At 38.4% G+C, this 24,963-nt stretch overlaps 1 protein-coding gene across 1 annotated transcript in view; it reads right to left on the bottom strand.

The window, feature by feature from the left end:
* LOC111869153 (protein unc-80 homolog) overlaps nt 1-24,963 on the bottom strand; it is a gene marked incomplete in the record, with an annotated part of 381,072 nt that overhangs the window by 84,565 nt on the left and 271,544 nt on the right. The window contains 6 exon segments of the mRNA XM_033753297.1: nt 3,342-3,494; nt 6,108-6,282; nt 11,607-11,752; nt 19,566-19,784; nt 20,589-20,784; nt 21,381-21,610. Of these exon segments, the coding sequence (XP_033609188.1) occupies nt 3,342-3,494; nt 6,108-6,282; nt 11,607-11,752; nt 19,566-19,784; nt 20,589-20,784; nt 21,381-21,610 (1,119 nt within the window).

The following is a 24,963-nucleotide window of genomic DNA, read 5'->3' as shown; positions in this document are numbered from 1 at the left end:
TTTGGATCGTTCCCGACGTTTTTCCTACCCTCCATAAACTTCTTAAACCACTCGAAAACTTGCGTGCGAGATAGACACTGATCACCATATACTTCTGTCAACAAATTGTAAGTTTCAGTGGCAGATTTTCCAAGTTTTGTGAGGAATTTGATGTTAGCACGTTGTTCTGCATTAGCACTCAGCATTATTCCGACGGAGCTCAGAAACACGATCCGCTTCTAACAATGGTCGCGGCCAGACTAACCGATGCACGTGAATGAAACTTTGTGTGACGGTAGAGGGAAGTCCAAGGGTCAATGCCCTACCCTCCTCTTCGTCAATGACGTGGCCGGAAATGAGTCATAAAAGTAATCCGGGTTCTTTATTGCCACACCTTGTATATTTTCAGTAAGTTGAACTAGTTCAACTGTCAGCTTAGGAATGCAGCACAAATATGCTCCCAGCTGTGGATGAAGTGGTTTCAACAAAATTAAAAATTAAATCTAAGCACCAATGTGTGCAACAAAAAGGTGTGACTGCTTTGATATCATGAATATGACAGAATTGGGTAAAATCAGAAAGTGTAAAGCATGACATAACTGAGCACCTCAGAAAATTAAAAAACTCATTTGACTTATATTTGTCACCAAACAACAATGACAATAACTGGTTGCAAAGGCATTTCATCAATTCATTACAGATAGATTATTTCACAGTCAAGGAATAAAGTAAGAGATTTGATCGGTACGCTGCCAGGCTACAGGTCTGTAAACACAGTCAACGTGCAACAATGGAAGATATGTCTCAGTGGAAGAATGTTATTGCCCGTTGCTGGCCAACAGCACACCAATGAAGACATTGCCTAGGAATCACGCGGCTTGTTCTCTGTGTGATCTGTCTTATGCAACAATAGAATTGTGTTTTCTGTGTGTGTGATCTGTGCAGAGTGCTTATAAGAGTAGTAAATTCAGATGCCAGTTAACACATTGAGGATCGGTGATTTAAATATTTAAATCAGCCTGGGGCTGCCATTATTATACCCACTATCATAACACTTGTACTGTTCACTTTAAAAATTAATATAAAATCTCCTAATTAATTTTATTAACTAAAATTTTTGGCAAACACTTACCAGTGCTCCTAGAAGTGCTTGAGGGTGTGATATTTCTGGAAACATTCCCCTTTGTGAAGTGGCATTACACAGAACTTGCAAATGTAGACATACTCTTTTTTTTTTGTGAACTGTGCAAACACAGCATTGCCTAGAAGGAAGCTTCCCCTTGGAATGTTCACTCTTCACAATTTTCACGAGGGTAGGTTTCTGCATATCACCTAAAAGTCGTCCTGGGGGGTCCACATGAGGCCTGCATGGGGTGGGAGTTGATGGCCCTGGTCGCACTAAGTCTGTGTCTGACTCTGGTTCTGCTGCCACCATCTGGCCTGTAGCCCAGGCCTTGGCCACATTCATCAGAAATGCTTTGTATTTCAATTTCGAATCAGGGTTTAGATTTTTGTGATTTCTTTAGATTTTTTACTGTCCCTGCAATGTTATTACCCCCATTATCATCGGAGCTACTGTCACTTTTACTGTCTGTGACCAGAATTCTTTGTTCTCCCCTGTCACTGCTGCTCTCTGAATCACCATGACTACACGTCTCACAAGGCAGGCCAGCTAGCTCATCAGAGAAGAATTTCTCCTTGTCCATACCCCACCACTAACTACTGGCTGATACACACAGCTCAAAGAGCAGCAAAGCATTTTTGTTTATAGTTGGTTAAGAACACAGCGAGGTCAAGTTACTGACAAGTAAGCAAACATTCCAGAGTTTTATTATGCCACTGTGTGCAACTTGGGTGGCGCCAGAGAAAGGTATAGTGTGTTACAACCTAATGTGTCCTAAAAATCATGATATCATGCAACTGGTCCGCCACGTTTAAAAGCCAAAAGCATGATATCATGCGACCTGTCCTCAATGTGTTAACTTCAGGGCAGTTATGAGTGAATAACAGGGACAAAAGCATGCGAACAAGCAAGCAAGCAAGGAGAGAGCAAATCAGAACTAGGAGTACAGAAGAGTACAACAGGTGAGCCTGTGAATACCTCAAATGTGATCTGAAGATTTTATGTGTGCTATAGTGCAGTGGTATTGGGAGTGTGTGATTTAGGGACACTTCTATAGTCCCTGCATTATAAATCTGTGAAGACTAGTGGAAAAAGACAGAAGATTAGTGTGGAGTGATCGTAAATTGTGTAAATTAGCAAGAGTGTAATAATTATTTGTAGTTACGACCTGTAGGTTTTAATAAATGCAATTACCAATCCAAACCCGCATCTCAAACACTCCAATCACTTGTAAATGTTGATAGATATTTGAGTGATTTGGCTTTGAAGTAACAGTATTCACACTATTTTTCTTTCAAGTTTTCAGACCAGCTTAACTGAACAGCATCCTCAGATATGAAAGCAGGCTGTTAGAAAATGGCTAAAGTTTTCAACAACTTACCTTCATGAATTTGGTTTTCCATGACATAGAATGACAAAAATAAATACAGAAATAAGCTAGACATTGTGGCAGATCTCAGACTGCAACTGTGACACATTCTACCAGATTTCAAATTGAAGTGTTGCTCAAAACCACCTCAGCCATCACACTGAGAAATTAACATTAAATTATTTTTACTTCTTTAATGACCGATTAAACCTCTAGTAAAATACTGACGTTATTATATTTGTACGGAAACAAAAGCAAAAAATATGAGCACCCCTTTGTTCTTATATTACAAATTTCAAAAAATGGTTGGGCGCTGTGAAATATTTCAGCCTGAGAAAGTGTTCCACAGATGAAAAAGTTTGAAAAGAACTAGTGTAGAACCTCTGGTTATGGTCGGTGTTGACCCTTCTAGCCTACTCAAGACTGATGGATAGCAGAGGCGGGAATCAGAGTAAGAAAATATTTCTACTTTGAGACAGCATCACTGTTATCACAATTATGATAAGTGGAGAAGGCCTTAACCCTTCCAGTACTTTGTATTAGATGCCATGCCCTGAAATACTGACTCTTATGGTCTCAATCTGTTCCATGTTTGAAATGCTCAATGAGGGAAACTGCTAACATTTTTTAAGAATTAAAAGCTACAAATGGCCCTTCTACAATACAGGACACTAAAATATTATGAAACAGAAAAGAATGTGTCTTGATAAAAACTCACTACAGAAAGGATTTAAAAGGAAGCAGCTAACAGAAACTTTAAGATAACAAGAAACTGGAAAATCAGTGAGTGCAGGGTCTACAGCTGAATCCAGAGTCCTCTGAAATCGAGGCAGGTAATTTACGATAAGTAACTCAGGTGAAGATACATACCACATGTGCCCTGGTGTCCAAAAGCTCAATAGTCTTGTTATCCTGGCCTGATTTCTTGTTGATCTCATTCAGCCGAAGAGTGCACTTCGTGAGAAATTCAGCTACCATGGACAACAGGATATCTCGTGGACGTCGAAATTCACTTCGCAACAGCTACAATCATTAATAATACCAATTTCACATACGAATATGAATCATTATGATCAGTACAGTGCTTCCTGGTATCAGATCCATGAGGCATGCTTACAGGTATTACAAAATAAGGCCTATCCACTCTTCTGATGTGTCTATCTTGGTTGCTACTAAAACATTCTTCTGTTCCAAGGGGTAGGATCCCACTTCAAGTAACTAATTTTTTGAAAATATTCCATTNAATGGAATCGTTTATAAAGGTACTGGTTTCAATTCTATTTCTGTTTAGGTATGACTGTGTATGACCTGGTCAGCCAAATAGAGCCCAGCTTTGTTTTGAGAACTGATGAGAAAATATTCATTGGTGCTTGCATGTGAGTGCTTCCAGAGCCTTCAAGGAAGTCTGACGCATTCAAGGATTGGTTTTCAGTGGCGAATTATCAGTCAGGAAGTCAGTGTCGGATTGTCTAATATTTCTTTATATATCATTTTTATTTTGTGTCTTGGAAGAGGTATAAACCCACTGAGCCAGTATCACTTTGTGAGTAAAAGGCATCTTCACCACCGCAACTTTCGTTATTAGTGTCGGGCTGGCACTCTTTTTGACTAGTATTATAATTACTTTGCATCACTATTTTGAGAGTATTACTAACAGGTGAGATTGTCACTTTGTCAATCAACATATTTTATTAGATTTTGCTGGAAACCCCCCTCCCCCAAGATGATTCTTCAGTCGCACAAGGCGAATATCATGGTCAGTGGCGTTTCTCGGGGAGGCCAAGGTTATCTGGATCCCAACTGAGTCAACTGGAGGTGAAACATTCACAACACGGCCATCCAAACGGATACAAAGGCGTTGTGTGTTTCACTAAATAAGAAAAGCAGGAGCACACTCTTCTATTGTAAAAAGTGTGATGTTGCTCTGTGTGAGGTGGACTGCTTCGAGAAGTGCCACGCATGTCAGTGTGAGTATGATAGTGAAGTGACTGTGAAGTGATGCAGTTCAACAAACTCGCATACAGTAATATTATTGTATATAGTGTGATTATATTTACAATATCACCAAGTCTCAAAGTTGAATATCACAGTCAGTGGCGTTTCTTGGGGGAGGCCAGGGTTATCTGGGGCCCAACTGAGTCAACTGGAGGTGAAACATTCACAACATTGGCCAACCAAAGGGATACAAAGACGTGTGTTTCGCTAAATAAGAAAAGCAGGAGCACGTTCTTCTATTGTAAAAAGTGTGATGTTGCTCTGTGTGAGGTGGACTGCTTCAAGAAGTTCCATGTGCGTCAGAGTGTGTGAGTATCGTAAAATGTGAAGTGACACAGTTCAAACTCGTGTACAGTCTGAACAAAATATTATTGCACATAGTGTGATTATAGTTACATCACCATGATTCAAGGTTGAAGAAAAAACAGCGGTAAGTCCTTTGGAATTTCATAACCTATCTAATAAAGATTATATTTTGCATTTCATGACAAAATAATCACAGTTAACTTTCATTTGTAAAAATTGCTATTTTGTGTATTTGTAGAAAATTTGACTGTCTTTCAGGATGTTTTTAGTTCGTATTTCTATGTTGCATAGAACGGAAAATATGTATTTTTTTCTGAAAGTTTGCAATGTTGATTAATTGGGGCGATTCATATACCGGCCTCAGAGGGCTCCAGGCAATTTAAAAGTCTGTCCGATAAAGGCTAAAATGCATCACTTTTTATAGTTTCAGTGTCAGTAAAAATTGATTAGAAGTTTAGAAGAATTTCCTTATACACTGAGAAGAAAAAATCATAGAGAGTATATAAATCTGAGTTGCATATCACAATAGATAGTATAATTAAAATACAATCACACTTCAACATAAAAAAATGCCTTTTGCAATAATATGTCTCTAAGTAATGAGGATTATGGTAGAATAATGACAATTATAGGTCCCAAAATATACTCTGACATATCTTCAGTGTTCTAATGCATCTTCAGTGCTCTTGTGTTATAATGATAAATGGTACGTATATTCTGTATATTTCTGTATTTGTGTTGATATTACTGCTATAAGATAGATGACTTTAAAACAAAATGGCTGTATGAGGAACTGTAGCATTCAAAGTTCACAGTTTGGAAACATTAGGATGTGTTCAACAGACTTACAGATAGAAAACTGAGACACAACTTAATGTACTCATATATCTCAGATAAATATTATCATAGAAGTGTGTGCACACTTTCATGTGTGTACAAAATAAATTTTCATATACAGGACTATGAAATAATCTTATTACTAGGCTCTACTGATATTTGAGATTATTGTACGTACTTAAACTGTACAGTACTTAAAATAGCCTTCTGAATCCTACAACAGGTGTACCTTTGCCTTCAAAAGACTACTTTCAACGTTTATTTCTTTCATAAGCATTTTTTTAGACTCTAAATGATTTAAGGTTGACAATTTTTTTTTCAAATCCAGATACACATGCACACACAGAATACTAAATTGATCCCTTTAGGCTGGACCATATTTAGAACATGCATACTTCCAACAAGCACAACAATAGTTCAAATGAATAAGATTCTAAAAGCAAATACAATATGCATGAAAACTCATAGGTATATAGAACAGAAAGAAATCAGCTTTACCTCAGAATCTTCCATGTCTCTTTCATATATGATCTTGCTTCTACTGTGGTCACTCATGTATTTTGAGTGCGAGTCATCCTCAAATTCAAAGCCTGGAGAATAGGGTCCCCTGCTGTAATTACGTTGACTAGAGCCTTTGTGCTCAGGACTTGCCCTCTGTGGCCCATTATAATTCCTGCAGATAAATGAGTTAAGTGTGTTGGTAATTGGGTTAATAATTACGCAGCGTTAACTATTGCACAGTAAAAGTATATTTGTAATCAGAGTTAAGAGCACGCCAACACACATCACTTCACAAGAAGCCATTTTTCTTCCCGCTCCTACCCAAAACACTGAACAGCAAAAACCAAAGAATAATTCATACATGTTGCCAACTTTGAACTTGACCACTCATCAAAGTGAACATACATTATTCTGGAAAATGAATATAAAGTGAAGCCCAACCATGACTTAGCTATCACAGTTGCTCTTCACTTTACATGGATAATGTCCAAGAACACAATAACTGTATTAATACACCGTCACAAATCCTCCAAAATGAAAGGAAGACATCAGAAGCACAGCCCTCGGGAAAGAAGATGATGGTGGTACATGTGAGCCGGCTTGCACCTTATCAGGGAACCTCTTGAGATGAGTGGCTTTAAGGAGGGAGCAGCTGGAGAAGTTGTGGAGTAATCACCTTGAAGGCCAAGCCACGGGGAAGGATGGAGAGGCTGATCACAGATAACAAATGCATAGCCCTGGGAACAGAAGAAATGGCAGTATGCATGTATTATAGCATGTAGTCCCATTTCTATGCAACAGCTCCACAAACAGGAACAAATGCAACAATTGCACTGCAATAGAGGAATGGTGTTTCTTATGCAGTCCGTGCTGAGGACAAGTTATTGAGTGAAGAATTGGTTGGTGAGCTAGTGAGTTAGTTAGAGGAGACTGCTGTGGTCCAGTTATTGGGAGCTGTTGCTGGTTGCTGAGGCCAAGGACTGTTCAGGAACCCAAAGGAATGGGAATGTCTTCCATCAGACACCATTACCAGAAGACTGTGGAAGACACAGCAGGCTGAGAGACTTAAGTGTGTGTTCTAGTGAACTGTAAAGTATGTGAGTTAGTAAAATGGTTATAATTACTTGTAGTCACAGATCTGTAAGAGTTCAGTAAATCCAATTACCAATAGTTAATAAAAATGTGACAATATTTTACTGATACCTCTCAGGACATTCTGAAAAGAAATAAATCTGAAAGTCATGTTTTATTCATAACATAACATTATTAACTTCATGGCATAAAACATTCTCTGTAAAGTTTTCTCTCTCAAAATGCATATTTGATCACCTGAAAGACATATCGGTAATAGTGATATGCAACTGTCCATGGGAACGGAACAATTTAGAGTTCATGATCATGGATCTAACTTTATTAAATATCTATCCTTGTTAACCTTTAAGAGCCGAGCGACGCCATATGTCGTCATTAAAATAAAGTCAAGGGGACAAATGACGCCATATGTCGTCGCGCAGTGCACGTGTGCGACCGGCTTTATAAAATCTAATTTTAAGTTATATATTCTTTTTCTACTTACATGATTTTTGGACACCAGCTTTATAAGTTGTCTCTCTTCCCACCTGCATCATCTAACGGAATGTTGGCTTCGTGTGGAAATCTTGGAAACACCCGGAAATCCAGAGTCCGATGTCGCACTTCACGCACTTTGTCCGGACGGTTTTTCGTTTCCCACGCGAAAAGCACACTCGACACCTCAATTGCGAAGTAGAGGAAGTCGGCCAGTGATGTGGTATGGCCTCCTATAATCGAGATATCTCCGATAAAACGGCAGGGGTTCGACCCCTGGGCCGTTGATGGCGAGGTGGACCCCTTCCAGCATGTTTCGCACAAGAGTGAGACGAAATTCTCTGTGTGACAACAGGATGTAACTGTTCAGTTCCAGGAGATGGAAAAATAGTTTATTTGTCCATTTCCAGGTTCGAAGACAGATGCTATAACTGTTTACCACAGTTTGCCCACAGCTCCACCTGAATAATTATTCACACTCCTCTTGCCATGCTGGTGTGGTGGTCCCCAGGTTGCCCAACAAGATGGTAGTTCTTCGTCGAAATCAATTTCTGATTCACAATCATCAACGCCAGTCTCAGAATTGTCGGTACAACAATCTGATTCGGAGTCGTTTATGAGTTGAAACATGTCAGCGTCTTCCAAACGAGACGTCGCCATGCTGTGGGCTGACAACTTCACTGAATGCTAGCTTTGAAAGTTATAACACTGTTTGGCTGTGGCATAAGGACGGTAGCCTTGAAAGTTCCTATGAAAACTAACTCAGCACTCAGAACAGAGAACTTATTGTGTAGCTATTAGCGATAAAAAACAATCAGGGTTCTTATGAATGAATACATACTGGCCCACATCTCTGCATACCGTAAGAATGTACGTGATATACACTGATACACGCAGGCCAAAACCCCGGCTAGCGCATCTGCTGTGTTGCCACTTCAGCAGCATTCATACTTTGCAAGAAATGTATGAATTCTTTCAGAGAGACAACAAATTGGGGAATATTTAAGTTGGAATCAGTCTAAAAATTTTTACACATTTTATAAAGTCTGTAAATTATAATACCTGATTCTATATTCTTGTTAGAAAAAAGCAGCGTTTATTAGGTTCGTTTAGAACAAAAATTGTAGAAATCACAGCAATTTTAGTAAATGATTACAGTTTTTATTGCTTTATAAATGCGGGTATTTAAATTAAATCCGTCCTGCAGCCATTACCGGAATTTAAAGGGCCGTCTCTTAAAGGTTAATCACAACTGTAATCATAATTTGACCTTGTCAATCATAAACACAAATGCTAAATGGGTCAAGAAATATACATGATGGCAAATCCCTGTTCCTCAAGGTGTCCAGCCATATTTGTGGAATTTCCATGATGGATGCCTCATCTTCAGCGATGACTTGAGAGGTCAGATTTTATTGTCCCATCTTTCCCATTTTTTTACATTATTTCCAACTTGCAGACACTTCAACTTTGAATTCTAACATGCTCCTTCTTTCACTATGTGTTCATCCCATCAGCCATCAATTTATAATATTATATAAATATGTTACTCATAAACTTACTATAGTAAGCTTATTTTATCTGTCTAGCAGTCATAATGTCAAACAAATATTTAATCATCCACTAATATGCACCAGGCCATCTGTTACCAAACTGAGGTAAGTGTGCATGCAGGTCATAACACCAAACCCCCATCCCTGTTCACATATACTTGATGTAACTGGTGCACAGAGAGTGATGCAGACAATTCATTTCAATTAGAGTTCAATTCAATTCATGTTAGAGTGACTCTCAACAGGGTTTTTGATTGGACACTGTACTTATTGACCACTTACCAATCATAACTACAAGAAATTATAACAGTTCCACAGAATTACACACTCTGAATATCACTGTAACTGCAAGCACACATAAAGTCTTCTCTGTCTTCACTAGATGTTTCATGGTAACAAATTTTAACACTGGAGATTCTTCAGCTTCTGCACTAATACCCCAACTAAGTCTTCTCATCAGAGACCCCCTTATAATTCTCTCAGTGCTTTGAATGACTAACTCCCAGGCTGGTGGCCATTTCACACAAACCTACTAGTCTTCTCTTCACAGTCTGACTTTTAGCTGTAGCTCGACTGGTGTCCTCATTATATAACCACTTTGGATGGACTAAGTAGAAAACACTGTTTCCAACAGTTCCTATACTATTGTAGTTCAACTGTTGCTTGTTAAGAATCTGCTGCATAGCAACTGCTGTTGTCCTGTTGCCCATTTCACAGTCGTTACCTAGAAACAGGTTTATATGCCACAATATACAGAATGTTCAATAGCATATCTATGACACTACATCACATATGGCTTCCATTTAGTATAGTACTGCCATACAATAACACTCTTCATATCTAGACTGCTCAAATTTTATGAAATATACCTGTTCATTATGATAATTCATATTAATGAAGGAACTGCATAATCAATTTACAAAACAGAAAATTCATAATGATTGAGGACACTATATTATTTAACAATCTCATCCATGACATTTTAAATAATACTGTCATGTGAGGATGGTACGCATGATGAAATGACAAGTTCTAGTTTGGAAGATTGGATTTATTAACACTTTTGTTACATACACTCTCTCTTAATCACACTTAAATATGTGCAGTACAGAGCTATCGCTGATTTACACACATTCCAGTTCACCGTTGCGCACGCACTAGGATTTTCAGTCTCTACTAGTCATCTTCTAGTAACGGACCTCAGCACAGAAACTAGCACTCAAATCATTACAAGTATTACACCTAAGATCTTCCAATTGCACTCCCAGTATTACTGCACCGTCACACACATAGTCTTGGAGTCACACACTAAGTCTTCATAGCTAACTTCTCGGCCATAACTCACTATCACATATTACATATAAAACCTTCCAATCACATTTTACATCCTCACAGGCCAACTTCCTGTATTCTTCTGTACTCCATTCCACTATGCATTTTCATTCGGTGTAGCTTCGAATCAGACACCATGGAAACATCATGATCAACGATACTGTTGTGTCATCCAAGCATCAATGATGTCATCACAGCACATGACGTAGGAAACATGTCATGTGATGGGGAAATACTGTTGTGTGATATCACACCAGCGCTGTTGCATAGTGACAGCCCATTCACAGTCAAAGAAAACACTGTTCCCATTCTGTTGGCCTCATGTGTGTTGCACGCATTGTCTAGCAATGGGTATACATATCACATTATATAATACTGAAGTATCATATCAAAAGTGTCCTTTGTAAAATGATGCTTCAAATTTCCATGCACTTTTTTGCCTGTCTGTACAAAACAATTTTGCCTCATTATAGGTAAAAAATAGGAATGAAATTAAAACATTTGATATACTGTAATAATATATGAACATGTGTAAAAAACAAAAATAAACTCATTCCCATAATTTTTCTCCATTTTTTGTTTGACTCAAACAATTTGCATAGTGATAGCTGCCTCAACTCTTATCAGGGATTTACTTCATCTGAAAAAACTTGTTAAATAGATACAGTAACTGATACCTTTTATTTGTTCATTTATGCTTTATTTAACAATGCTACCAATACCTCATATTACGTACACAGCATCAAATACTAAGATGATTAGTGAACTGGATAGGATGTGGAAGAAAGCAGTCATGACATGATTTGAGGTTCTTGTCTTCTGCCAGGAAAGAAAGAAGAAAACTACACACCATCTCCATCTGTACCCAGATCTGAAACTGTGACTTCTAAAAATAAAGCAGGAGTGCTACCCACACAACCAGGACATAATATTTTGTCTTTTGTCTTCTGTTCTTCATTAGGAATTCTCATAAAAATTCTGTACCCCTTTACTGTTCTCCAGACCACAAAACTCATGTTATAAAAAGAAATAATTTGCAACTTACTTTGCAAGAGCTTCACAGTTATTGACAAGAGTCTTAACAGCAACTGCAAGTTGATAAATGATTTCCTTCTCAGTTTTGCCTTCCTTCCTGTAGCTTGGCAGTTGGATGTGCTGCATATAACAGGGCAATATGGCTTCTAGGATTGTCTGGTGAGAAATGTAAAAAGAAATACATTCACAATTTTTTACTAATATCATGACAATGCAATGTGTGACAGAGGCTGATAAACCTTTTTACATCATATATCAATATTTAACAGGAGTGGAGTACATGCTTCTTAAGTATATTTTTTGCAGCTTTGCATTCCTCAAGGACCTAGACTGTTCATGAAACTGATTTCTACTGTAATACTTTTAAGGGGTCTTTCTAGAAAATGCTCAAGTTAAAATTTCATACAATTAACATCACACTACTTAATGTCTCCGAGTTCATTAGTCTTTGGATATTGACTTGATTAGTGTTGGGATATCGACAATCACATAAATGGATTTTCAATATGTCTTTCACTGGAATTTCTTCAATGATGCTGACCATTGCTGCCAAAATGTCTTGTTTCACTTCTTTGACTGCGTGCAGATTATTTCTGTAAAATGTAAATTTAAAAAATCCCCATATGAAATGACTGCATGGATTAGGACCTGGAAAGGATGGTGGCAAGGACCACCCATACAAGAACTGTTCTGGAAAACAATTAGACAACATTCTGTCATCTAAATATTCATTGCACACATCCAACACTTGTTCACAGTGTCTGGGCAAGACTCTGACTTGTTTAAAACATTTTTACCTGAAACTGACACCTATTCCTTATATAAATGGAAGAAAGTCTTCCTGAAAGACATAGAGATAACAATCAACAGTCACAGTATTGTAAAAAAGAAACTTGCCCATCAATACCACTTGTTGACAGATCACACCGTGCATATTTCTGGTGTAAGAGTGTCTCCAATACATTATGCAGGTGTTCACTGGCCTACTGCATATTCTACTTATTCACATTAGCCATTGAAGCAAACACAGGACTCATCACTAAACCATATGCTTTGGGATACTGCTGGATTCTCCTCAGAAATGTCTTAGGCAAGTCACTATAGATGTCAACTTTCCTGGGTTCATGAGCGTGACAAAGGGCTTGCTGTATTTGAAATTCTTATAAAAAGTGTTTCACATCTTCAGTAGTTGTCCTGTATGTTGATGATGCTTCTGAGTTGTTGAGAAAAATGTATCACAAATTTCCTGGGACTTTGGGACAATGCCTGCTCAACATGAACATTTTCTGGTGTTGTAACAGACTCTTTCTTACTGACAACACTCTCCTTACTGTTACTCATATGCCCAGTCATCTCAAGCTTATTAACTAATCTGTTTATTGCAGACCTGCTTGGTGCTTTCATGCACTCAAAGTTCACTTCAAATAAACGCTGGATTGTGATAATGCTAGCTGTCTGGTAAAATTATTTTATGCTGTTCTACTGAGTACACCACCAGATTCACTTCCACTTCAAGATATTGCAACCAGGGTCAGCATATTCTCCGAAGACTACTGAACTAGAAGGCACCAAATACAGTGATGTTTGCTATGTAGTCAGGTAATTACAAGTAATTAAAACTGGAATCTTTTTAGAAAAAGTTGATTTGAAGTTATTACAGCAGTGACTATGAACTTCTGTAAGGCTGCACCATAGCTCAACCGGTTAGTGGCTGGCTTAGCGGCCTCAGTAGTCTAGAGGTAATGTTCCCACCTCATGACTCGTAGTACACGGGTTCAAATACCCAGTGGAGGTCGTCGAATTTTTAAGGGTGGAAAAATTCAGGGAACAAGTCCTCCGGGAGGGACTTTAAGCCGTGGGTCCCGTGTTGTAGCTTTACGGAAACGTAAAAGAACCTCATATCTCCAAAGGAGGTCACTGAGCCAAATTACGGATGTTTCCCACCCAACAGCAGTCTCTAATACCTCTGGTAGATGGGGGAAGCATTATAGATACCTCTCAGCTAGTAGAGCCGGTCTCGCTGGCTGGGTGGGACTGATGGTAAGCACCAGTACCGGTAGGATATAGAGACTGGTAGAAATCATAGAGGGAAGCACAATGGACCAATACAGGTCTAAGTGCATGGGGAAACCCACCCTCTCCAAAAACTAACTAACTAACTAACTAACTAACTAACTAATTAACTAACTAGTTGCTGGCTTCCCACCATGGTGGCCCAGGTTCGAGCGCAGGTGTGGTCAAGTGGAATTTGTGGTGGACAGTGTGGCGCTGGCGCAGGTTTTCCCCGAGTACTTCGGTTTCCCCTGCCAATCTTCATTCCACCAAATTCTCCATCATCATAATCACCCAGGGCAGGTACAATAGGCCAATCAGAGGCCGACGTGCCAAGTGGACCCAGCTGGATTCCACACAACATTATGGGAATTAAAAAAAAAAAATTAAAAAATGATCTTCTGTACTATAAAGGTAAAAGTCTGAACAGAATAGTGGTACAACCCAGAAGTCTGTATTGTTCATTATCTACATCTGAGTTTCACTGACATGTCCAAACAATAATTGTAATATGAGGTTTGCATGAAACAACTTGATCTGGTTCAATCATGCTTATGTATTTAACATTTAACCCTTTCAGGAGCTGTGTCATGCTCAGAACAGCATTTCCAAACATTTAAAAGTATAAAAATAAATAATAAATTCAGCAATGGCAGTGAGTCAAGAAATAAATGGACTTTAAAAGAGGGCTTAAAACATTATATCTTCTGAAATATAACACCATATAGTCTGGTGAAAGCCAACCAGAACATACTGCCTCCATCTTCAGAGTAAAAGAGTAAACTAAGATAGAAGAGAACACAAAGAGGGCAGCACAGGTTTCTCTGCTTGCTGCCTATCTCCTGCAAGCTTTCTATTAATTTGCTAATTGAACCTGAAGATGGAGGCAATATGTTTCTCTGACACATAGTTGACTTTCACTAAACTATATGATATTGTGGCATATCTGCTGTATGCAGGAAATGTTAAGCCACAGAGGCCTTGGAGCACGTGTAGAATGGGAGAGTTGCGGATTATATCAGCACATTGCTAGGCGACAGCTCTGTGAACAAGTTCCAACAATATAGGCTGTTTTCTGCATGGTCAGTGCAGAAACTATATAATGACAGTTACAGACAGAAAAGATGCCAGTATTCGTCAGTATTCAGGAGTATGAGAGTGGCGGAAGCAAGCAAAGTGGAACCAGGAATACAGAAGGTCGCTCTGTGAGGATATCAGGTGTGATTTAGAAGACTTTATGTGTGCAACAGTGCAGTGATACTGGAAGAGTAACTGGAAGATCTTATGTGTAATATTTAGAGTTATATGAAGAGACAGTTTCTGTGTGGAGATCCGTTGCTAGGAGAAGAATACTGGAAGACAGAAAATCCTGGTGTGTGCACAACGCTGAACTGGAATGTGTAAATCAGCGATAGCACTGTAATTTAAGTGAAATAAAGAATATGTAAGCAAGCTGTTAATAAATCCAATCATGTGAACTAGAAACCGTCATTTCATCATGTACCCCCCCCTGCACCTACATATGACTATTATATCCCAGAAGGTAGACCTCATCATAGCCACCACTGTGAAAATGTCAAATCCAACATATTGTGACGTGATGCCTGAAAGCAGCAACAGTGGAGTTGGAGCCAGGTGTCCATTGCCAGGCAATGGCTCCATAAACATAAAAAAACTGATATAATGGAGCCAGACAAGGAATTAACTATTTTGCTAGGCAACGGTTCATGCACGTTTCCAAGACAACAAGCACATAAACAATCAGTTACAACAGATACAAGGAACTGAACCCTTGAAGTAGGTGTTCTGTACATGGTCAGCCATGTAAGGAAGTAAGTGTGAAGTGTGGAGTAAGCGTGAGTGTGCTCCAGAGTTCGAGAAGTAATTTGAGAGACCAATGATTCTTCAAGATTGATAGCATTACCAAGCAAGCAGGTGCTGACGACTTTGCTTTCTGTGCTATAGTTACAGTTATATTTAGAGGATTATAATCATTTGTAGTTATGTGTTATAAGTACAGTAATCTTGAGAGTGTCATAATTAATTGTAGTTACAATTGGTGAATATGCAATAAACTGATTCCCCAGTTCAGACCCTGTCTACAAGTCTACAACATATGTGACAATATTTTCACATGTTAGTGACTAGACACATAGTTTTCTTTTGTAATTGAATTTATTGAACTCCTTACAAATCATAACTACAAGCAAGTATAGCACCCTCACTAATTGATGCACATAACTTCTCACTACAGCATACGCTACATCTTCTCAGTTTGTCTTCACTAGCCGTTGCTATGTTATAGCTCCCAACAATGCAGATTCATTAGCTTTTGTGTTCATGTTATGCAATCATAAAATATGGTGTATGTGTTTCTTGTCTGGGCGTATATACGTTCAGTGTGTTCTACACTGTGTGTTGGTTCAATGCAGATTCAGTAATGTCACAACATTTAAAAGGGCTTGTCTGTTATAGTCCATCCTTTGGAAGCTATAGTTCTAGTCCCCATTCACATTTCAGACTAAACAGATCAGTCCCCATAAGGTGTCAGAATATTACAACATATAATAAATTCAAATACAAGAATGCCCTTCAGATGACTCTAATAATACAGTATTTGAGATTTGAAATATTCGTGCCAGTAACTATGAAAATTACTGTCTTCCAAGACATAATGTCAAAAAGTCTAGTAGGGTACTCAGTTCTGGAGGAATCAGCTGCCTCAATCCTCAGGGCAGTAGAGTAAGCCATGCAGGCGAATGATGGTACAGGCATAGGGAAAGGAGGGAATGGGACACCAGTAGGCCAACTGGAACAAAAATTTTCTGAGGTGAAAAGAGGTGAGAACAACTGAAGCACCAATCACAGCCCTATGAAAAAGCTATCCAGAAGCATGCATGTACCATCAGCCAAAAATATGGGGGAGAAAAAATTGGGAAATGGAGGAAAATGAATCTCTGAGGTTCCACAAATGAGCTACTTGTCAAATGCAGGTCACCTCTGCATTATGAGTGAGAAAGGGGTTAAGGAGGTAAACCAAGTAGGGCAACCATTTTTGCCCTTCCACGAGATCCAGTGGGCTGACTTGCTCTCTGCCCCTCTCTCTCTTTCTGATCCATGTATCTGCATTCAGCATAGTTGCTCTTTTGCAAACCTCTGTGGATCAACTTACTTGAAACCCTACAAGCTGCATTTATACTCCTCCCAAAACCATGAAGTACTCAATTTTGCACCCGCACTTCCTCACTCAAATTCTCCTCACCCATTTCCCTCAAAGATTTGATGCATACAGAGGATACCACGTATCACTGGCCTTCTCAGAGCCCTGTCTCTTTCTGTATTCTACATATCAGTTTCCTCATTATCCCAAGCAGCTTACTATTCTACCCTGAAGATGGGGGCAATATGCTGTTCCAAGATGCTGATTCCTCTCTGCCAGACTACAGTGCCTTATTCAGGAAGACACTAAATAACACAGAAACAGAAAGAAAGTATAGGAAAGGGTAAGTGGCATGCTCTTCAGAACACATTAATAAATATTCTACATCCACAGATAGAAAATTTCTTGACCTATTAAGTGACTATCAGGTTCTCAAGAATGACAATGTACAGTAAGTTAGCAGTCAGTAAAGGTATGGGTACTTATGTAGCCATCAACACGACAATCTACGAGAGAGTAAAACTAATATTAATGTGTTAATACTTCCTTTTTTNTGAAAAGATGGTAGTCGGAGGGTGCCAGATCAAGGCTGTGAGAGGCGTGTGGAAGAACTTCCCACCCCATCTTTGCCATTGCTTCCAATGTGAGGCGAGTGGCATGGGGGCAAGCGTTGTCATGCAGGATGATGATGTTTGATCCCAGACGTTTATCGCGCAATGCACGATGGAGCTTGTGCAGCGTCTGGACATAACGAGCAGCATTGATGGTTTGCCCAGGTTCCAGGAATTCTGCCCGAATAAACACCTCTGCATCCCAGAAGACTGTACCCATCACCTTCGCAGCTGATGGCACTGTCTTTGCCTTCTTTTTTGATGGAGATTGCAAATGGTGCCATTCTATACTCTGCCATTTCGTTTCAGGCTCAAAATGGTGAAACCAGCTTTCGTCACCTGTCAGAATACAGAGCAAAAAATCATCGCCTTCATGTCAATATCTCTGCAGCAGTTCTGAGGTGATGGCTTTTTGCTGACCTTTGTGGTCTTCGGTCAATAACCGCGGGACTCAACGAGCACAAACTTTCCTATAGCCCAAGCTTTCAATCATCTCTTGTACTGCACTGTGCCCTATTCCAAGTTTTGGGGCTATTGTTTCCACAGTCACATGCCTGTCATCTTAAATTATCTCATCCACTCTTTCCTTGTTGCGTTCAGTTGAGGCTGTTCGAGGACGACCGCTCCGAGGCTCATCTTCGATGCTGGTGTTCCCATCTTTAAAATGTTTCACCCATCTTCGAACACTGCACACACTTCTGTAAGCACGCTGAAGTCTCTGGTGAATTTCTGCAGCAGGGATTTCCTCTTTCACAAGAAATTCGATGACAGCACACTGGCGAAATGACATATCATTGTCGGCCATTTTGTTACGAGTGATACTGGTCATGTGATGCAAGCTATTGACATCACAAGACACTCAAGTTTAACACAACAGCTGGTTTCACCTACCACCATACTCTCTTTTGTCTGCTGTTCCCAGGTTTGCATGCAAAAAAAAGTTGCTCATGACTTTCGGTACAACCTACGTATACCATTATATGTTTCAATCAATTTGATCATCTTCAGGTGGATTATGTCAATGTATCTGGTTTGACAATAGAGTATGCAAACTCACTGTGGTAAAAGTGCTTCATATCTCATTGTTGAAAATCACTGTCACCACCTTCAAAATACTCCCCTTGGGAAGATATGCACCGATGCCAGCACCTAGTCCAACCTTCAAAACAATTTTGGAACTGGTTTTGTGGAATGGTCTCCAGAGCTGCTGCCATATTACTCCTGATGTCATCAATGTCATCAAAATACCTTCCTTTCAATATTCCCTTTATCTTCATGAACGGAAAAAAGTCACTGAGGGCAAGATCCGGTGAATAGGAATGGTGTTCCAGCACAATGGTTATTTGTTTACTAGCTAAAAACTCCCTCACAGACAGTGACGTGTGAGCAGATGTATTGTCATGTTGCATGATTAATGAGTTGTTCATGACAGCAAACCGAAACACGCTCAGAAAATAATAGATGCCACTTAGAAAGAGACTGCCATAGATAACAATAACACAGCTGTGAAATGCTGATATGCCAAAGTCATCAAACCATACCAAGGTTTCTGTCCACTGCTGCCATCGCAAGCAATGGTGGCAAGTTCACAAACTTTATTGCCAGACCTTGTATACCACCATTATTGAATAGTTTGGGTAACATGGATCCATATTAGTAAATACAATAATGCAAATATTTTCACTGAATTTTTGGTACATCTCATGCAACTGCCTTATAGTACATTAAAGGTTAAAAACAAAAGTTGAAATTGAATGTTAAAAATTATATGTTAAATATTGAAATTAGGTACAGTCAGTATAATAGTTGGGTTGATCTTGGTGTGCTTGTTGTGATAGGTTAGACTGTTGTTTCGCCAGTGTTACATGTCTTTGGTGAATACAGTTTTGCATGCTGTGGGTGCAGAACAGTGGTGGTTTTGTTGAAATTTTAGAAGTATGTGATGCAGTTCGAAGAATTCTTTCTTGAAAGTGTGTTGACTTTCTGTTTGTTGTGTACTGTTGGTTAATGCAACTATTTTCTGATCAGCTGTGCTCAAAGGGCAGTTGTGGACTGAAAGTGAAAGATACAACTATTTTTGTTCTGGCTTATTAAAGACAAGGCCAGGATTTGAAAATTGAATATTATCTACTTTCATAATACTGACCAGCATCTGATGGCCTCGGACTGAGTCAGCAGCATATGCTACTACCATGACGCATAGTGAAATACAATCAAGAACAGTTACCATTTCATTCTCATCATGGTAACAGAAATCTATTGCCTTCAGTGGCTTTTCTTCTCTTACCAGTTCACCTATATTTAGGGGATCTGGTGATGGTGTTTCCAAACTGAGTAAGAGATTGAACAGACAATTAGACTGCACCTGAAATAAAATCATTTGATTAACTTAATTATGACAGCATATCCATATGTAATTACAGACATCACTAGAGAGGCTGGAGAATCACATGCTGAAGCTGTTCAAGACAAATTTATTCAGCCAACTGTTTATGACACAATTTCTGAAGCTGATCAAAACAGCATCATCATGCAATGGATAATGTCCAATGCAACATTGGTATAATGAAAAAACCTTTGTTATGAACCATTATAATAATAGCCTGATATATAAGCAAACTTACTGCAGTGCCTCTGTTATTATAAGTTACTAAGGTAATAATAGTGTTTGATATTTAAAGAATTGACTATGACTTGTGAGATATGAATTCCCTTTTTCTTATAGAATGAAGCTTGTAAATAATTTAAATACACCTGTTGAATAAGATCCTTCTGTCTTCCCTGTTCTCCTTGTAATGGCTGCTATGAGACTGTATGAGGTATAATGCATAAAGGAATCTGCACCCACCTGTACCTCATTACTAAGCAAATATACACATTTTAATGCATAAACTGATGTATATGTTATTTACATGACTTATTACCTTGTAATGTCATAGTTACAACAATGAAATAGACGTGTAACATTAAGAAATACACAATTTTAGTAGATTTTATTTTGAGAAAAGCCTGAGCTTTAGCTACTAATATAATATTCAGCAACAACATAAGAGATTTACTGATGTATGTAGAATCCCATGAAAAAGGAAATTCAGCATTACAAGATGTCCCCTTGTAATGATGAAAAAATGTACTGATCAACTTAAAAGAGTATTAAGACAGTATTTACCTTATGAGCATCACCATACTGGTTGTCATCATCAGTATCTAAAATAGCAGACACACTACCAAACATCTGGAGAATAAATGGCTTTCGATTCATTAAATAGAACTGTTTGACAGTGTACTCAACAGTCGTCTTCACCAGTCTATTTGTCTGATGATTTGAGTATAGTTGAAGCAATGTGGGCATTATGAGCAGATATCTGCAAAAGAGAAGTACATATGTAGAAGTCTTGTAACAATCTGACCAAGATCACTATATAAATAGTCACGTTCAAATCCCAGCTGGTAATTGGATATCATGACTGCTGTATCTTCCTTCAAAGCATATGCTGAGTAAGTACCTTCCTCCACATACTTTCCAATCATCATCCATAATCATTGCACTACATCAGTATTACATGTGACAAAATATGACCTCAGAAGTTGATACAGCATGATAAAATAGTTGGATATATAAACAAATAATGAAACACAGCATCTGCTTCAAATATGAGAGGTCTTTACCTCAAGTCCTAGTTTTCACTAACCTGATAAAGTTTGTCTTTGTTCTTCCCGACAAATACAAGAATAAATAAATCCATGATTGCTAACTCCCACACACCTCCTGAGTCACTATTATTCATAATCATCATTTCATCCACACTGGAGAAGGATTCTTTAAAAGATGATCCAACTTGGTGAAGGCACAAATGGATGATGATCACTGTGATTCAGTTTTAAACATTAATTCAGCCTGACTGGAAGAATTGCTGGCTGCATTAGTAAAGACGTAAGCATTGATACAAGATAAACTTACCCATTAGTGGAAAAGATGTTTTTGAAGTTATGAGCAGCATTGATGTATGTTGCTGTTACATAACGGAGAATACACGCATCTTCACTGTGAAGTATCACAGCTCCATTGAGAACATTAAGGAACAAGTGGATATCACCAGAATAGGCAAAGTTCCCTGCCATTGCTTCAAACATCCTGGCAATGAGTCGCACCCACATGAATTTATGTAGCACATCCAGTCCTAGAAGTTCCTGCTCAAGATCAACAAAAAACTGAATTAACATTTGTCAAACTATGCTGCATCATATCTCAGAAGACAGTACTCATCACAGTCACCATGGTGAGAACTCCAAGAAATTAAGTGAACAAATAAATAAAACAGTACAAACACTGAGCCTTGATCTTATGGTAGTTGATTAACAATATTTTGGAAGCACCTGCTCCCTCCATCTTCAGCATAGAAGTTTCTTGCATTAAGGTTGTTAATAACCTACCATAAAAACTTCAGGTCTCAGCATTAGCATTGTCAGCACTGTTGGTTCTGTATACATGTGGAGACAGCAAGTTCCTCCAACATGCAGCTAACCATCTACCATACTACATAGTGTCACATTCCAGAGGGCTGCAGTCTTAATACTGTCATGTGTAAGATGGTACATGCGACAAGAATGACAGGGTCTGGTTCAGATGACTGGATTTATTGGCACCTTGGTTATAACCTCACTTAATCACACTTACATACGGCACTATCGCTGGTTCCATACTTTTATAATTCACTGTGACACACACTAGTCCTCTCCTGGTAATGCAATTCAAACACAGGAACAAGAGCTTCAAATCACTCCAAATACTACATGAATAAAGTCTTCCAATCACACACGAAGTCTTCACACAATGAACTTTCATGGCTATCTTCCACCGAGAACTCAGAACTCTGTCACTCACTGTAATTATCACTTCTAGTTCAAATTCACTCTCTCATTTTCTTTTGCTGCTACTATTTCTCTCTCGTGACTACAGCACAGGAATTCTGCTCACTTATATGTGAAACGGCTATAAAATAGTCGGACTGATACTCTAAAACCTGTTATTTATCTAATCACACAATGGGAACATTATCATCTTGAAAGTGGTCCCCTCCATAGTATAGATGTAGTATTATTTGACATTAATTGTTTGGCTGGTGCCTCATTTTACAATGTATTTTGTCTGCTCTGTTTGGAATACAGATTGCAAATCAAAATACACTGTAAAATGAGGTACTGGCCAAACAATTAATGTCAAATAATACTACATCTATACTACAAGCCTCCAAGCAGTTTACTATATATATATAAGTCTTGATTATACCATTATGTCCGGGGGAATATAGCAACAAGATTGCAACAACTGACTTCATGATATGCAATATCATATGAAGAGTTCTTAACCATATTCTATTCAATAACTTTCGTTTTTTTAATACGTGGGTCATTTCTAAATAATGCACGGGTTGGCAACACTGCAAATTAGATGATGCAAAAACAGTGAGCCTCATGTCAGTTACAGTTTAGGGCTTGAGAAAGAAGCGCGTTATTTTGTTTCATTTATAATGTAGCCTGTTCTTAAATAACGTGAGTTAGAAATGGAGCCTGCACGGTTCTCGGATATTGTGAATATTGAAGATCAAAGGTCATACTTTAAGATGGACACTTTACATGGAAAAAAATCCGACAGAAATCCACAGCTGAAATCACAGTCCAACAAGGGGAGAGGTCCATCTTCCCCAAAACCAAAAAAAAATTTGACAATCTCAATCAAAGGTCAAACAAATGATGATCTTTGCTTATGATCACCAAGGAATCATCATGACACAGAGTTCCGTGCAAGATAAGTGTCACAGCAGTTTATCATCGGTGACTTTATGCAAAATCTGAGCAGAAAAATGCACAAAAACCGGCCTCAGTTGCTCAAGGCTGGGCCAATCACTCTCCATGACAACGCTCGCCCGCACATCGGGAATGTCGTAACAGAAAAGCTGCGCCAATACGGTTGGGAGGTGTTGCCTCATGCTCCCTACAGCCCAGACATGAGTCCACCAGACTTCGACTTATTCCCGAAGTTGAAACAACCTATACGAGGCCGTTGTTTTCCCCCTCTGCAAGAGCTTTCTGCTGCAGTACCCGAGCCTTCGACAGATAAACAAAGATGGTGTCCTGGATGGAATAGTAACGCTTCCCACATGTTGGGACTCGGTCATTGAGAAGCAGGGGGACTATATTGAAGGACTGTAGAGATATTAAAAAAAATAAACATGGACATAAACAAAAAATTGTGTGCATTATTTCTGAAATGACCTATGTAAGTTTATTATTCATTGTATTTTTATACCTTGTATTTTATAATGTAACAGTTATTGAGTATCCAACTTTACTATCGCAATTGTAGTTCAGTAATGTGTGAATATAGTAATCATGTGTTTGCCTGATGATGGCATCAAAAGCCGAAACATGTAGCTAACGTAATATTAACTCTTGACCATTATGTTGTTGTGTTAAGATGGACTCCAATAAAGAATTGCATACAATAACACAATAATGATATGGAAAAAATACTATCATTAAATAAATTACATTCGCATGTGCAGATGAATCAGCAGCAGACTTCAACAGAGAACTGTATAAATAAAAAACATTTTAAAAACATGAATTTTTATGCATTGAACACCACAGTTTAGAAGTTAACATTCTTTCTTTGTATTTAAAGGATATCAGTCTGATGCTACTAAAGCTTTCGCTGTAACCACTTTCTTCCACATACATCATAACTTAATATTCGCAGCAATAAAAATCCCAAGAGACAGAGACTTCCTTATTCATAAGGCACTCAGTTTTATTCAGACTCTGTACACCATGCTATACAAGGTGCAGATTCTTTCTAATTTCAGTGATTAATTATGAGAATGAGTTAGGGGGTATGTGGAATAAAATTGGTTCTGAAGACTCTTGCATAATTTCATAATCAGTAAAATCAAAATAATTTATAAAATAATTAATGACATATGAAATAAACGCTCAAAGAAAGGAACAGATTCTACACAAATAAATAAATAATCAATAATACCTAACTCGTTTAAAAATAACTAAGAGACATATTAAATGCATACAGTGGTTGTATGGGATGGAATTCAGGTGGAAAGAAAACATGAAAATTGGCTGTTGATTCAACCATAATCATATTAAATGGAAGTACAAGCTCTGAAAAATAAAAAAATTCTTATACCAAATTAAGTTTATTTACCAACAAATTAACTACAAGAGTAATTACAAACCCAAATACTGTTAGAGTTTATCACACAAGCCTCTGCAATTCACAATTTACAAAAATGCAGTAACATGTTTCTGGTACTCATTGCAGTGAACATATTGAATGCAGCCTTATGCAGTGTGATACCATGTAGTTTGGTAGATGGTTACTGATCTATCAAAGAAACTGCTGCCTCACCTTCGGGGCAGAACAAGTTATGCAAGAGTCTTCAGAACCAATTTTCTTCCACATACCCCCTAACTCATTCTCATAATTAATCACTGAAATTAGAAAGAATCTGCACCTTGTATAGTGTCAT

This window comes from Cryptotermes secundus, unplaced genomic scaffold (genome assembly GCF_002891405.2).
Source record: "Cryptotermes secundus unplaced genomic scaffold, Csec_1.0 scaffold821, whole genome shotgun sequence".
Lineage (NCBI taxonomy): Eukaryota > Metazoa > Arthropoda > Insecta > Blattodea > Kalotermitidae > Cryptotermes > Cryptotermes secundus.
Note: the sequence above shows the minus strand (reverse complement) of the source record. Positions and strands in the feature narration are given on the sequence as shown.